Source organism: Lynx rufus, unplaced genomic scaffold (assembly GCF_022079265.1).
Source record: "Lynx rufus isolate CCGP_SWC_20201006 ecotype Redwood Valley unplaced genomic scaffold, mLynRuf1.p SCAF_8, whole genome shotgun sequence".
NCBI classification, from domain to species: Eukaryota; Metazoa; Chordata; class Mammalia; order Carnivora; family Felidae; genus Lynx; species Lynx rufus.
Genome location: NW_025814896.1, coordinates 138971423 through 138987045, shown reverse-complemented (window position 1 = coordinate 138987045; position 15623 = coordinate 138971423). Strand labels below are relative to the sequence as shown.

General features: G+C 61.4%; 1 protein-coding gene across 4 annotated transcripts in view; it reads right to left on the bottom strand.

The window, feature by feature from the left end:
- EIPR1 (EARP complex and GARP complex interacting protein 1) overlaps nucleotides 1-15623 on the bottom strand; it is a 121164-nt gene that overhangs the window by 6526 nt on the left and 99015 nt on the right. For all 4 annotated transcript variants that reach the window (XM_047068413.1, XM_047068415.1, XM_047068414.1 and 1 more), the window contains 2 exons: nucleotides 10933-11032; nucleotides 208-344 (listed from right to left, as the gene is read on the bottom strand). In XM_047068413.1, coding sequence (XP_046924369.1) covers nucleotides 208-344; nucleotides 10933-11032 — 237 coding nt within the window. The remainder of the gene's footprint in view (nucleotides 1-207; nucleotides 345-10932; nucleotides 11033-15623) is intronic.

The following is a 15623-nucleotide window of genomic DNA, read 5'->3' as shown; positions in this document are numbered from 1 at the left end:
AGGGCTACGGCCTCCCGCAAAACCAAGAGCGCACACAGCACAAGGGCACACGCGCACACACACAAGCGCACGTGCACACAAGCACGCGTACACACATGCTGTGTGACCCAAATACGCCGGACTCAGAGTCGCCCCCTCGTGGATGAGGAGGGGTGGGGAGAGGGGGCAGGGCCCAGGGCACACCCACGAGTCACAACAGCCACTGACCTCATGCTCCGCGTGTCCCACCCTCGGATGGTCGTGTCATTCGCGGTGGCCACCTGGGTACAGGTGTGGTGAGGGCTCCACCGTCCCGAGGTGAACTTCAGCTGTCCCTTCCCTTCCAGGGACGCCGAACCGGCCAGCTGGGAATTGGGTGGTGTTCCAAGGGAAGAAGAGAAAAACAGTAACGTGAACCTTTTTTCACAAAGCTTGAGAGGACATCCTGCACGCACGGGACATTATGGAAAATAACTAGGGAGTTCTGTCTTTGTCACCTCCCCTTAAAAGGCAAAAACGTTTGAACCTTATTTGGAAAAAGCTATAAAACGGAGCACGGCAAAAATAGAAAGCACATGAATAGCCCCCGAGTTTCCGGAGGGGCCGCAGAACTACTGTGCTGAATGAGACCTGCCAGGGTGTGCCGGGCTGGCCTGCTCCAGCCCGAAGGCAGCACCGCCCAGCCACTCAGTCACCCGGCCTCCCCGGCGGCCACATCCCGGCCGGCGAGGTCCGCACGGCTGCTCCAGGCACACGCGCCCCGGCGCCCAGTGCCCGCTGCGTCCTGAGTCGGGACAGCAGGGGCGTCTCTAAGACAGTACACGGGCACGATGTCCCCCCGGGCACAGCCGGGCGGTCAGTGCCCGTGCTCCCCGCAGGCCCCCAAGCCGCCACCACTACCATGCGCCTCCCGGGTTTAGGGGAGGCCTTCCCTCGCCCCTACCCAGCTGCTCCGGGCCTGGCCCCCGCCCACCCCCAAGCCCTCTCCTTGGCAAAGCTGGGCCTTTGCCTTACAACACCCCAGGTGAGGTCTCTGCTCCGCCTTCACGGGCAGCAAGTACAACCTATTAATCCTCTCTCGGCACAAAGTTAAAGGGTTACTTCCGTTCCAGGCAAGAGATAGGTACTGTGAAAGAAACAAAAATTTAAAAAAGGGGGAGGGGGCACCTGGGTGGCTCGGTTGGTTGAGCATCCGACTCTTGATCTGAGCTCATGATGTCACGGTCCACGAGTTCGAGCCCCGAGTCCGGCTCTGGCTGACAGCACGGAGCCTGCCTGGGATGCTCTCTCACCCTCTCTCTCTGCCCCCCACTTGTGCGCTCTCTGCCTCTCTCTCAAAATAAATAAACTCGAAAAAAAATTTTAAAAACAGAAAAGAAATAGGTACCGTGTCCGTCCTACTCACGGGGACGCGGCGCTGGCGAGGCGTGCACGAGGCAGAGCCGCGACCAGCCCGGCGCTCTGGGGACAGCAGGACCACAGTCACGCGGCCGGAGGGCACGACAGCACCCAGGGGGCAGCCATCTCCCAAGGAGGCCCGGGGTGTGCCCAGAAATGACGGGGGGAGTGGCCGGGGACAGAGGCCGAGGCCAGACGAGCTCACGACGGGAGAACATGGAGAACGAACGCAAGGCTTTCCCAGGCTGACCACTGCTGGTCCAGTGGACGCGGGCCCACACGTGTGCCGGGAGTTCTTGGGGGCCGTGAAGGGACACCGAGGGCAGCGGCTCGGGGCCACAGGCGGAAGAGCAAGGTCAGGCGAGGGGTCACCAGGGGCAGAGCGGTCCCGGGAACAGTTGGCCTTGGCTGAGCCGGGACCCGGGGCGTCTCGGGGCGACGGCGCCAACAGCATCCGTGGGGACTCACACCAGAGCCCCTCACCCCTCACCCTGTGCCTGTCCGCACCCTCTGGCTCCCTCCGGCCCCCAGGCAGGGGCGGCGGCACCCAGAGCAGACACCCACAGAAGACCAGGCCGACCCTGAGACTCGCTGAGAAATTCCCGGGGAGGGACGTGGCCCGGCCCAGTCCGTCAGGTGCCACCAGGACCAGTGGGCGGCGGCCAAGCAGGCGGGGTGACAAGGACACGCGGACCGCGTGGGGACAACAGACGGCGCACTCAGCCGAAGGGGCGGGGCTCTGCCCTTCCCGATCTGGCACCAGACCTCGCGGCTCCTCTCAGGCCGTCTCAGCAGCCGGGGCGCCGGGGCCCCTGGGAACGCGAGGCCTGAGGGTCTGTGGGAGGTGGCCCCCCACGGAACCCCCGGGGGACCCCGCAGGGCACGCAGGCCACCCCCACCAAGCCACAGACGACACAGAACGGTGGCGGGCGATTCACGACGGGGACCTAGATGCTGCGCCACGGAGGATCGTGAGTAAGAACGAGGCGGGAGGCGAAGACAGGTGCCCGCTTCGCAGGGGGCATCGCGGCCTGGACGCTAGGGTTCCACACCAGGCGCCAGAGACCCGTGGGGGCTTCAGCCGGGCCAGCCGGTTTCAACCGCCGCACTCCCGGCACTGGCTAAGAAGTATGCTCGCGGTTTCTCCTTTAGGGAAAAAACAAATCAATCAAACAAGATTTCTCCGGGTGCTATTCCACACTGCCGGGGTCGGGTTAGATCAGATCAGCAAGCAGGACAATGAAGTCCACACACAGCTCCCTGGGTCTCTGTCACACAGACTGGCTCGTCACCGCAGGCTTCCGAAAGGTAAAGACACGAGGTCACACCTTCAGAAGAAGGGGATGTACGTTCGACAGGGGGACTTGCCCACAGGCTGGTGGGGAAGCGTCACCGCATCGCCCCGGACACGGATGACCCTTGAGCCTCATCACCGAGCCCTCGGCACTCGTGTCCCTTCTGATTCCATCAGGGCCCCTCGGAGAGGTTAAATCGGCAAAACTAACGAGCACCGTCTGCTCCAAAGCTCACTCCGCAGAACCAGCCTCCGGCCTCCAGCTTCCGGACTCTTCCAGCTTTCTGAAGGCAGCTGGTAATTAATCCATCAACCAACCAGCAACCAGCGGTGCGGCCGTCAGCAAGCACATCGAGTGGCCCCGGCCACGCCGAGTACGGCAAAGGGACAGGTGGACAGAGGGTCGGTGACCCGGCCCGCATCACACCCCCCTGCTGCAGAGGTGAGCGCTCCGCGTGAGGCTCGCTCCGGTGGGAACGCTAACTGGTTATCAGCTACCGCGCGGTCCTGTCCTGGTGAGGTCACTGCAGCCGCACGACGTACATGCTAACAGACCCACGTCCCAGATGAGGAAACCCAGGTACAGACGTGTAATAACTGCAAGGAAACCCCAGCCAGCCCGTGGCACGGCCAGGATGAGAGATTACAACGGAAATCCGGACATCCCAGAGGAAACAGCGCTGGGCCAGCTGGAGGGGCCAGGCCGGGCACGGTGAGGACCCGGGATGGCCTCCGGGGCCGCACACACCTCAAATCGGTGAAAGCAGGAGGCAGGCAGGCACAGTGAGGCAGAGACGGGAAACATACACATCCTGACCGGACAAAGGGCAGAGGGGAGGTGGTGTAGGCTGAGTGGGCAGGGTCCGTGGGAGGTCAGCCCGATGGCCTGAGGGCAGGAGGCTGGACAGCCCGTGGCGGGCAGGACCCTCCCTAGGTATCGGCCTTCAAACCGACAGAGCCCTCTGTGCCGAGGGGCGTCCTACACCATGTGAGGGTCCCCACCACACTGCCCCACTGCCTTCGATGAGGCTGGCGGCCACACTCAGAGGCCCGCGTGCAGGGAACCGAGGCCCCAGGCCAACAGTACCCTGAGCTTGGGGTACAACCCCCGCCCCCGCCCCCGCCCCGGTCGAGTCCTCTGACGAGACCCAGACACTGACTCCTGCACGCGGCCCCTGACAGACGCCAGGGGCGCCCGGCCTCCAGGTCCCTGACGGTCACAGAAACTGTCGTGCCAGGTGGGGGCTGCGGGAGGCAGCCACGTTCCCGGTCATTTGTTAGAGATAAGGGACACGAGCGCCTGCCAGAGGAGAGGGGAGGCCACGAGCGATGGGCCAGTCCAGCCCCCTGACGTCAAGCCGGGAAATCTGAGACCAGAGAGGGTGGGCGACGCCCCGTGTCTCACACAGCGGTGGGGCAGGAACAGGGCCTGGGCGCTCCCTAGCGCACGATCCGCCCGGGGCAGCGGGAACGCCGTGCCCGAGGTCCCTCTGCAAGACCGCCGGAAGGAGACCTCGCCGTGCAGGTTCTAAGGCTGACCGAGCACACGCTTGGGCTTCCTGGTGACACGGAGACAGAGCCGTGCAGGAACCCCAGAGTGCCGTTCACGCGGCACCCCGCTCTTCGACACTCACAACAACGACCCCGTCCCGAGCCTCCTGCTCCAGAGGGAGGGACTAGAGCCGCCCCCCCACACCTCTCTTCGCAGGCGGAACCCGCCCCCGCGTGTGAACAAAACACAAGTCTGGCGAACAAAACTCTGCGACTCGCGCTGCCGTGAGCGGCCACGCGGGCACAAAGAAGAGCCGGCAAAGCGTTTCCAGACACGACAGCCGCACTGTCTGTGCCCAGACCCCGGGCTGACGAGGCGCCGGGCTCGGCGGAAGGCGCACAGCAGACAAGGGGCACGTGCGGGACACCGCCCAAGATGCCCGGCGAGTGGCTGAGAAAGGGCCACCCCCCCTCCCCCCCGTGGAAGGAGGGAGGCAAGGGACGCAATGGCAGGGCTGCGGCCCCTCCCCACCCCGGGGACTGGGGGGCTGCTCTAAGGCACACGTGACGGGCTTGCGTCCCTGCCGGCGACTGGTTTCGGCAGGCGCACGTGGCGGTGTCTGAAGACGGGACAGAGGGACTTCCAGGAAGGGCTTTCCTTACAAACAGGATGCAGGCAAGAAGTCTGCTCTTTGTGGATGATGTGGGAATCTGGATGCGATGGCTGGAGCCACCGCAGTCACCTTGCAAGCGTGACGGGAGACAGCAGCACCGTGTGACTGCAGCACAAGAGAAGCGTGCCAAGTGGCTGGGTCCTGATGCTATTGAGACACTGGACTGACAAACCCAGAGCTGCTTTATAGCCACGTTCCTTGTCACATCAGCCAGCAAACTCCCTCAGTCTTTAAGTCATTTCTTTTGTCCTGCAGCCAAACGCATGCTGGCACGCCTACAGTGCCCGTTTGAGACGACACCAACAGGGCATTCCTTCGAGTATCGGGTGTCCCCTGCCTCTCTCAGGCCGGAAATTCCAGCCCCAGCTTTGGGCATGAGCCCCAGCTGTGATTCCAAGCGACCTGGCCAGTGGCATGGTCCCCTCGAGCCTGGCTTCCCTCTGGTAACTCTCCCATGAGACAGAGCTATTCAGGAGCCCACCCCGCAGGGCCATGGAAATTAAATGAGAGCCTCCAGGGCCCGGACAATGCCCGGAGCCCTGGTCTGTCTTCAGGGGTGGACAGAAGGCGTGGGGTGAGTCATCAGGGTCGATGGGGTGACGGGAACAGGTTCAACAGGACAGCCCCAGCCAGTCACTGCCCTCAGACGTGGAAGAGGCGTGGGAGAGGAGGGCTGGCCGCGAGGCTGGTGTGCACAGGGGCCCTGAGGAAGGCAGAGGGGGGTCCTGCCACCCCTCCGTCCAGGGTCACGGGGGTGGCTACACGGGCCCCACACTGCTGCGGGGACTCTGTTCCCCAGGAGAAGGCGTTCCAGGCTCTGCGGAGCTGGCCTCCTGGGCACCAGAGCCAGCCTGTCTTTGAAAATGCACACAGGGGGGGCGCCTGGGTGGCGCAGTCGGTTAAGCGTCCGACTTCAGCCAGGTCACGATCTCGCGGTCCGTGAGTTCGAGCCCCGCGTCAGGCTCTGGGCTGATGGCACAGAGCCTGGAGCCTGTTTCCAATTCTGTGTCTCCCTCTCTCTCTGCCCCTCCCCCGTTCATGCTCTGTCTCTCTCTGTCCCAAAAATAAATAAACGTTGAAAAAAAAAAAAAAATTTAAAAAAAAAAAAAAAAAAAAAAAAAAAAAAGAAAATGCACACAGGGTATTAGGTGCCAGCACCGGGGAGGGAATCTGAGGCCGTTTTAAAGTTATTTTTAGCGTATTGCAAACAGCACCCTATTTGCAGGAAGAACAGAACTACGAGGGCTTTTGCCCCTTTGCTGCTCTAAAACCTGAGCTCTCTTTGCAGAGGAAACCGTGCGTCCCGCTCCCACACCTGCAGGCTTGACCTCAGCTCCACACTCGACACCGCCAAGGTTGTGAGCGCAGATTTCAATTTCCTGACCAAGACGGACTAGAACGTAACCAATGCTCCTGTCACGCCAACCAGACTCCGGCGATCCGCTGGAGAGAGAGATCTAATCACAGGCCGTTCTTTGCAGAGGGGGAAGCTTGTACGTAACGTGGGCTCAGAAGCCCGGAAGCAGTGCAGCGATCACACACGCGCCCTTCACGTGTGAGTTGTGATCCCCCCTGCTGGCTCTGAGGGGAGGAATTTAATTATCAAGTCAACACAGACCGCTTTTCGGCGTCGCGGTTTCTCTCCCTGTACCTCTGGCCTTCGCGCTGGGATCCTAGTCAGAGACTCTCGTTCACAGCCCAGGTTTAAGCGTATTCCGGCCGCCGTGCCCATCCACTCACCCAGACGCTCATCCGGCCCCCACCCCCACCCCCACCCCCACCCCCACCGTGCGGCCAACAGGCGAGCGAGGCCTGTGTGCCAGGCACCGGGGGGCCTGCTGTCCTCACGTAAGGGCCCTTCATACGTGTGGAAACCGGTCCCCACTTTACAGATGGGGACACTGAGGCCAGTGCAGCCAAGCAACTCACCCGAGGTCACCCTGTGGGTGGCGGGAAAGGGACCTGACTCCAAAGCTCGGGAGGCTGCCTGGACCCCACCCCCACCCCACAGAGCCACGGCCTTCAGTGTGTCCTTCTTGTGCCTCGTGCCTGCCAGGGCTCCCTTCTGCACGGCTGCCGGCCCACGCCCGGCCCAGCCCATCGCAGCAAAGCCAGCCTGGGAACTGAGATTCAATCAGCCATACACTGCGGACCCCAGAACCGGGCGGCCAAGTGCAGGAAGGCAGAGGCCGTGCGTCTGCATTCAAAGCCCAGCCACGTGCCCCTCTTCAGACAGCCCCGGGCCGCGCGGCAGGGCTCACCGCCTGGCACCACTGAGGCACGCACGCCTCGCTCCCCCCGCCGCAGCAGCTGCGTCCCTTAAATACACCCGCGTGTGCAACATACTCTCCCCTCTATCATCCGCTCTTACTAGAAAGAAGTCTTTTGAGAACCTGGGAAGCAAACACTTTGCCAGACACCGATGCCTAGCTCTTTGTATTTGGCGATTTCTTCCAAGATCTAACTGGAAGATTAAAGAATATTAGCTGTCTCTGACGTTTACAAAATCAAAGCCATGTGTAGCTATTATGCCACATGAGATACGCAACTTAGAAAACGACTTGCCCCATGTTTTCTTGAAGAAGACGGCTTTTTTCTAAAAACAAGTATCCGGAGACAGAAAGCGCGGTGACCGCTGCCTGAAGCCCCGCCCGCCCCGCCGACTGCAGGCAAGCAGCGAGTGCTCTCATCTGTGTAGGACTGCTTTGCATGAGGCTCACCACAAAACCAGTTTCCAGACTTGTAACCTGTGCTGCACGGGCCAGTTTTACAAAGCCTGGGCAGCTACCTTATTTACAAGATCTTTCTCCCAATAAATCTTGACCGTTTCCAAACATCACATCCGCCCTCGCAGACAAACCGCGACGGGCCGGTGGGGACAGCCAGGCGCCGAGGCTCTGGCCCGGGGGGGGGGGGGGGGCGCAAACGTGGCTCAGAGGCACGCGCGCGGGGCCACGGCAAACACTTCGTGTGGCGTCACAACCGCAGTCCCCAATCTGCCATTCAAACCCTGCAGCCTCCACAACGTCCCCTGGCTCCCTGGGGAGCCTCCCTCTTACTTTTCTCAACTGTCAAGTGAGGGAGTAGAATTCTGTGACCCCAAGGTCTGTGTCTTTCTTTACATGAACGTGGACTGCTTTACAATTAGCGAGGGACAAAGATTTGTGGAAACACCTCGTGAGCCCTGTTACGGCTTCAAAGCCACGTGGTGGGTGTCGGGGGACCTCTCCAACCCTCCCGTGTGTCCTCAGCACCAGCCGTCCACACTTGCTGCGTGACCGCAGGCATGCGGGACAGATCCGCACTCTCTGGGCAATGGGTGCTCGACCCTCCTCTCTAATCAGACAGGGAAAGAGACACCACGTCACCAGAGACCTTGGACACGGGATGAGGGAGTACAGCTCCATGTAGCAGGCCCAGCGAGTGCAGCACATGTCCTTCTGTGGTGGACGCAGATGGTGGGAGGTGTGCATGTGAGGTCGGGGGGAGTGTCTGTTCCCTTCCCTCAATTTGGCTGGGAACCCATTAAAACCTCTCCAAAACTTAGGTCTATCAAAAACAAGATGACAACCTTCCGTCTGCAAGAGGTCCCGCTGACAACACGAAAGGGCAGAGAGCAAAGGGACACGGCGTGGGGCAGAGTGGCCACGTCTGCCCACACCGCCCCGGGGGCCGGGAGCGAGGTCCCACGCTGGGCCGCGTCAGCAGAGGGCAGAGCCGGGACAGGAGAATGGGTTCCGAGGGGAGCCCGCTGGCCCGTGGCCTCGCTGCTGCTGGGCAGTCGGCATCAGAGATGACAATGGCCTCACAAGCCTCCTTCTCTGCTCGGGGACATGTCTGGGGACGCAGGCCGGGAGCAAGGAGGGGTCACAGCACGGCAGGGGACAGCCGGGCTCCCACGGGAGAGGGGGACACCGGGGCCGGGAGTCCCAGGCCCCGGCCACCTGGTGCGTTCGTCCTGAGGGCGGCCCAGCTGCCACCCGGCAGTCCCTGTCTCCCCGTCCCCAAGGACAAACGCGTGTTGTCTACTTCCTGGCACAGCGGACGTGCCCTGAGCTGCACCGAATGACCTTCCTGTCACCACCAGCTCCTCCCCGTGTACGTGCAGGCGATCCTCCCGGTGTGCGTTCAACCTCAGACCACATTTCTGAACCAACACTGTGTCCCTGACGCCCGCTCTCTTCCTTCAGACAGGCACTCCTGAATGTCCGTGCCTCTGGGTGCATACAGCCGAGCAGGTGACCCCGGCTTCATCCTCGAGAAGCCCTCACACAGACGCGCGGCCGGAAGGAAGAGGACAGTCAACTCTGAAGGCGCCCATCGTCCTCCTGCTCGGCCGCTCGCTCGCTGCACCTGGGAAGCTGCTTGTTCCCACCGCTGCTGGAAGCCACCGGGCCCTGGAGACAGAGGAGCGGGAACCAGAACAGGGAGGCGTCCCCTCTGCCCTCGGCAGGGCCGGGACCCCACGGAAGCTCCCCCCCAGACCCCCCGGGCTCTGCTAATGATTACAAACGGCAAAGAACCTCCGATTTAATTGCAAAAGGTAATGATGCAGCGAGCACAGGACTCGATTCACCGCAGCAGACGATACCCTCCAGCAATAAACACCCCGAGGAGCGGCGCGTGAAGGTGGCCAGGATCCATAGGAAGGTTTCCGTATTAAACACCCGGCAGAGGGCCGCAAAGTGCTGTCGACAGAACTGCTGACGGCGGATAAAAACGGAGCAGAGGAGCCTAAATTGGTCTCTGCAGAAAATAAGTCACAGATCAATCCCCCTACATGGCGTCATTCCGAGACGGCCGAGGGTCCGGAGAGGCGTCCCCGTCTGGCTTCAGGACGGGCTGCCGAGGGGGCAGGGCGGCACCGAGTGCACGCACACACGCGTGCAGGGCCCGTCACCGCCCCGGCCTCTCTGGCCCCCGCAGTCCAGCAGGAACGGACTGGCCCCTTCCTGCCCCCCGTCCCCTCTGCAGCAACGCCCACGAGAGGCGCGTGGGAGGAAGGGTCGGGAGGCGGCTTGCACCCGTGACCCAGACGCCACAGCAAGGCCACAGAAGGGGGTGAAGGGCCAGCTCCCCGCACACCTGCAGGTCCACAGGGAACGGCCCCGGGCACGAGGTCCCCCTCGAGTGTCCCGTTCGGCTGGAGGACTCTGGCCGATATTTGCATTCTGTCCCACACGTGCACGGTCCGAGGACTACAACCCGTGAGAAGGCGCGAGCACGTGTGTGAGCAGAAGGCCAGCTGTAAGGCCACCGGGGGTCACAGGCCACAGGGCAGACGGGTCACAGGTCACCGTCCCTCTTTACAACTCACGCAGAAACTTGACAGGTCACGAGCACCAGGAAATCGGCGTTTTATGACCGCTCCTACCTAAAAGAGGATTCCAACCAGACTTCCAGTGTCCATTCGTGGAAAAGACAACACACTGGAAATGAGAAAATGCGTCAGGATGGCAAATGGGCCAAAGGGCAGAGATGTGTCAGCCTGTGGCTCTGAGTCTTACGTGTGCCCGGGTCCCAGACAGCGTTCACCGGAGACAGCCAATCACACGGTTCTCTGACTGCTGGCTCTGTCCGTGCACTAAGCGTTTCCTAACCAACGTCAGGATTCTAAGCACACACGAACCAAGATGCGTATTCTCAATTCAGCCGATAGGTCCCGTTAAAAACACACAACACGTAGAGGCCCCTGGGTGGCTCAGCCGGTTAAGCATCCAACTTCGGCTCAGGTCCCGATCTCGCGGTCCGTGAGCTGGAGCCCCACGTCGGGCTCTGTGCTGACAGCTCGGAGCCGGGAGCCTGCTTCGGATTCTGTGTCTCCGTTTCTCTCTGTGCCCCTCCCCACTCATGTTCTGTGTCTCTCTCAAAAATAAATAATCATTAAAAAAAACTTTTTAAACTAGCCCTGCATGGGGCTCTCTGCTGTCAGCACAGAGCCTGCTTCAGATCCTGTCCCCCACTCTCTCTGCCCTCCCCCCTCAGCCCCCACCTCCACCTCGCTCTCTCAGAAGTAAACACTAAAAAAAATTAAAAATAAAATACAATAAACATATAAAATGACACAACACAGGAAACCATAGCCCTGTCACTCACCACGGCCTGGCTGGAGCTCTCCTGCAGGTCCCATAGCAGGATGTGGCTGTCGGCCAGCGAGATGACTCTCCTCCCGTCCCCCGTGGGCTCCCACACCACACTGCAGGAAGAGGAGGTCCCATTAATTTGACGCCAGAGGCCCCGCACCTGTGTCTGCGGCTGCCCCATACCCACTCCAAGCCACCACGCGCGGGCGCCCTCTCCCGCTGAATGTCCGTCCTCCCCACTCGGCCGCGGTTAGGGGGCCGGGCCTCCGGGGCCTCCGGGTACGAGGAGGTGAGTGCGGGCCGCGATGGCACCGGCACACGCGTGACCCCTCCACCGCTGCCTCTCCCTGTGGTCTCTCTCTCTCCCGCCAAGTGAGCACACAGCCAGAAGAGGGCTCTCGCCAGGACCCGCACTGATGCCCTGACCTTGGACTCCAGCCCCCAGAGCCGTGACAAATAAGGTTTGTGGTTTCGGCCCCCAGCCTGGGCTGCTTTGTTGTGGCTGCCGGAGCCCATGTGTCTTCCTGTTGATGGAGGGACGGACAGGTGACCAGCTGTGCCAGGTGGACAGGAAGCGGCCTGCTGGGGGCCGGGGCTCGAGGAGGCCCAGGATAGACACTGCCATCTGGGGCAGGATGCCCACGTCTTTCGTAGCCCAAGGACGCGGCTGACACAGTGACGGGGGGGGGGGGGTCCTGCCTATGATGTCACGTAATGTCATGATGTGCCGGCCAGTCTGAGCCAGTGTCCTGTCACCTGCAGCCAAAGCCACCCCAGCTGATAACACACACACACGAGTCCCTGATGAAAGATCCCAAACCCATCACCTCCGTGGTAAAGCCGTGGAGACGAAAAGTTTTCAGGGTTCCTGTCTCCCTGATGAATCCCTCAAGTGCTTATACAGAGGAGAACGTCGCTGCCACATGGGGGTGACCGCGGACGCCAGGAGACAGGGCACGATACTGACTGACGGGGGGCGGGGGCAGCCCCGGGTGCAAGTCCCTCACACCAGCTTTTCAAGGCCGTCAGTGCAGCTATGATTGCTTTTAATCACAACAGTAACATAATTCAAAAACCACAACGTCTTTCTCCTTTACAGTTGAAGAAACGCACGTGAAGTTCACAGCACTATGACCACGTAGATCATTCCTGCATCAGACACGGCCTAGCGCATCCTTCTAACACTAGGGGCGAAAAATGCACAAAATCCAGCCCATAAAATTAAAACACAGCAGCTGGAAGAGACGCCAGGAAGCGAGGTTCTGAAATCCGCTCTGATTTTGTTGCGACGATGGCCAACCCGAACTCTGAATTCAGACGCTTCCCGAAGCAAGGTGGCCGAAGTCCGTCCTGGCAGTCCATCTGCACAGGTGAGCCCCTGCAGAGCTCACACGCCTGACACGGAGCGCCAGGGAAAACACAAACCGGGACAGAAGGCTGAAGGGGGCGGCGCCGGCCTGCCCCGGGAGAGAACACCGCACTTACCTGTGCCCAACAGTCCCCTTAGCCCGGGCTGCAGCAACAGATCCCCACCGGCCCGGCCGCCTGAGCGGCACACATTTCCTTCCCACACTTGCGCAAGATCGGGGAGCCAGCAAGGGTGCTTCTGCCGAGGACCGCTGCTTTCTCGAGTGTCCCGGGTGCGGCAGAGAGGGAGAGGGGCCCCTATCCCACCCAGAGGGCTCCGCCCTCAGACCGCATCTACCTCCTGGGGGCCCCCCCTTCTGATACAACACACCGGAGATGAGGGTTTCAACATACGAGTTTGTGGGGACAAAAAGATGCCACCCTCAACACGATATTCTAGGAGCGGTACACCTAGGAGGACTTACGAGGAGCTCCTCACCGGACCTCACTCACAGACTACATCTACCCCCCACCCCAACACACACACGCACACGCAAACACACACACACACACACACGAGGGCAGGGCAGGGCCACACGGCCGTGGGGATGACCCATGGGGATGACCACAGGACAGGAACTGACCATCCAGGGTCAGCAACCCTACAGTCAGGAAGTTGAGTGACAGGGATTTGTGGAATTTTTAACAGAAACACCAGAAAGCCAGAGATTCCTGGGAACGTAACAAATCATAGGGTAAGAGTCAGCCAATTCGATGCCAAAGACGGACCACGAATTTTCTGACCGTGGCTTCCCTGGCCAGGTTAAAGTCTGCTGGGGAGTAGCCCCAGGCTGTCAAAGCCCGTTCCCGGTCCCCGTCGCGACCAGCGGCGTCTGAGGCACACAGCACGTGATCAATACTTGCTCACGAGTTCAAGGAAGAGTGAAGAATCCAGGTAAGAGCAGAGAAGCCGCATAAAAAAACGAGACCGTTTCAAAGTACATTTAGCTAACCACTAGTGCGTGAGGGCCGGGAAAACAGCCAACAACCGTAAAAGAAGAAAAAGCTTTAAGGGCATCTGCACAATCAAAATCCCTCCACTAAAGCTCATGTGCTTGTTTTATGTTTTAAATTGCAGTGTCTCTCGAGCCCTTACTCAGAACCTCCCCTTCCCCATCCGTCTGCCCACAGTTCTAACACATCTGCTTCCGATGTCCAAGACCACAGAGCAAACACATGGGCCGGACAGCAGCAGGGTGTTTGAAGGAGGAATGTGGGTCACAGGGCACGCTACAAAAACTGATACCCATGGCAGAGGGGAGGGAGGAGGGAGGAGGGCGAAGGGAGGAGGAAGGAGGAGAGGGAGGAGGAGGGAGAAGAAGGAGGAGGAGGGAGGAGGGAGGGGGGGAGGGAGGGAGGGAGGGGGAAGGGAGGAGGAATGAGGGAGGGAGAGGGGAGGAGAGAAGGAGGGAGGGAGGGGGAGGAGGGGGAAGGGAGGAGGAAGGAGGGAGGGGGAGGAGGGAGGAGGGCAGGAGAGAAGGAGGGGGTAGGGGGAGGAGAGAAGAAGGAGGAGGAAGAAGGAGAAAGGAGGAGGAGGGACAGAGGAGAGTGAGGGGAAGAGGGAGGAGGAAAGGATGGACAGGGACTAGAGAGAAGTGCGAGGGAGGAGGGAGGAAGTAAGGAGAGAGGAGGGAGAAGAGAGGAGGGAGAGGAGGGAGGGAAGGAGAAGGGTGAAGGGAAGAAGTGAGGACGGAAGAGGGTAGAGGGAGGGGAGGAGGGGAGAGGGGAGAGGGAGGGGAGGAGGGGAGAGGGGAGAGGGGAGAGGGGAGGGGGAGGAGGGGAGAGGGGAGGGGGAGGGGAGGAGGGGGGAGGGGGAGGAGGAGAGGAGGGAGAGGAGGGGGAGAGTAGGGGGAGGAGGGGGAGGGCAGGGGAGGAGGAGAGGAGGGGGAGAGTAGGGGGAGGAGGGGGAGAGTAGGGGGAGGAGGGGGAGGGGGAGGAGAGGAGGGGGGGAGGAGGGGAGGGGGGAGGAGGGGAGAGGGAAGGGAGGAGGGAGGAGGGGGAAGGGGATGAGGGAGGAGGAGGGGGAGGGGAGGGGGAGGAGAGGGAGGGGAGAGGGGAGAGGGAGGGGAGGAGGGGAGAGGGGAGAGGGGAGGAGGGGAGAAGGGAGAGGGGAGAGGGGAGGGGGAGGAGGGGAGAGGGGAGGGGGAGGGGAGGAGGGGGGAGGGGGAGGAGGAGAGGAGGGAGAGGAGGGGGAGAGTAGGGGGAGGAGGGGGAGGGCAGGGGAGGAGGAGAGGAGGGGGAGAGTAGGGGGAGGAGGGGGAGAGTAGGGGGAGGAGGGGGAGGGGGAGGAGAGGAGGGGGGGAGGAGGGGAGGGGGGAGGAGGGGAGAGGGAAGGGAGGAGGGAGGAGGGGGAAGGGGATGAGGGAGGAGGGGGAGGGGAGGGGGAGGAGAGGGAGGGGAGAGGGGAGAGGGAGGGGAGGGAGGGAGGGGGAGGAGGAGAGGAGGGGGAGAGGAGGGAGAGGAGGGGGAGAGGAGGGAGAGGAGGGGGAGGAGGGGGAGGGGAGGAGGAGAGGAGGGAGAGAGTAGGGGGAGGAGGGGGAGGGGAGGAGGGAGGAGGAGGGGGAGGAGGAGGGGGAGGGGGAGGGGAGGGGAGGGAAAGGGGAGGAGGGGGAGGGGAGGGGAGGGGGAGGAGGGGGAGGGGAGGGGGAGGAGGGGAAGGGAGAAGGGGAGGGGAGGAGGGAGGAGGGAAGAGGAAGGAGAGGAGGGAGGGAAGAGAGGAGAGGAGAGGGAGGGGAGAGAAGGGGTGAAGACTCATTTCCTAGTTCTTCCTGTTCAGCAAGGTGCATTCATACCCATTTCCTGGAGGATCGAGTCCAAACTGCAGAGAAGACTGTGTGGCAACTAAGTCCCGAGCGCTACCACAATCAGCCTTTGGAGAGACCGGGTAAGACTTATTCTTGGCGGACGTCTAGGAAACCGAGTGCCCAGGAGAGGCCCGCTAAGCCTATAGACAAGCACATACAGGTGGTTATACGTCTTCAGAGGAGTAACAGGCGAGTCCCTAAAAAGTCACGGCTCTGCGATGCCCCCATGTCTCAGCAGAGGCAAATGTCAAGGCAAAGTGAGGAAGGGACCGGAGAGAAGATTCACCAGAATCTGAACACAGGAACACAGGGATCCTATCGATTCCAGAGACCCGAGGCTGCGTGCGGACGGCCATCCCTCCTCAAGGACCAGGTCTGAACCTGGAAAGAACAGGTCAGTTCAATAAAAAAACTGTTTGCAGATCAGGACCAAGAGAGACGGGCTTCTGGAAGGCAGAAGGGGCTTGGCTGAAACACCAAGTCCACCAGGCCT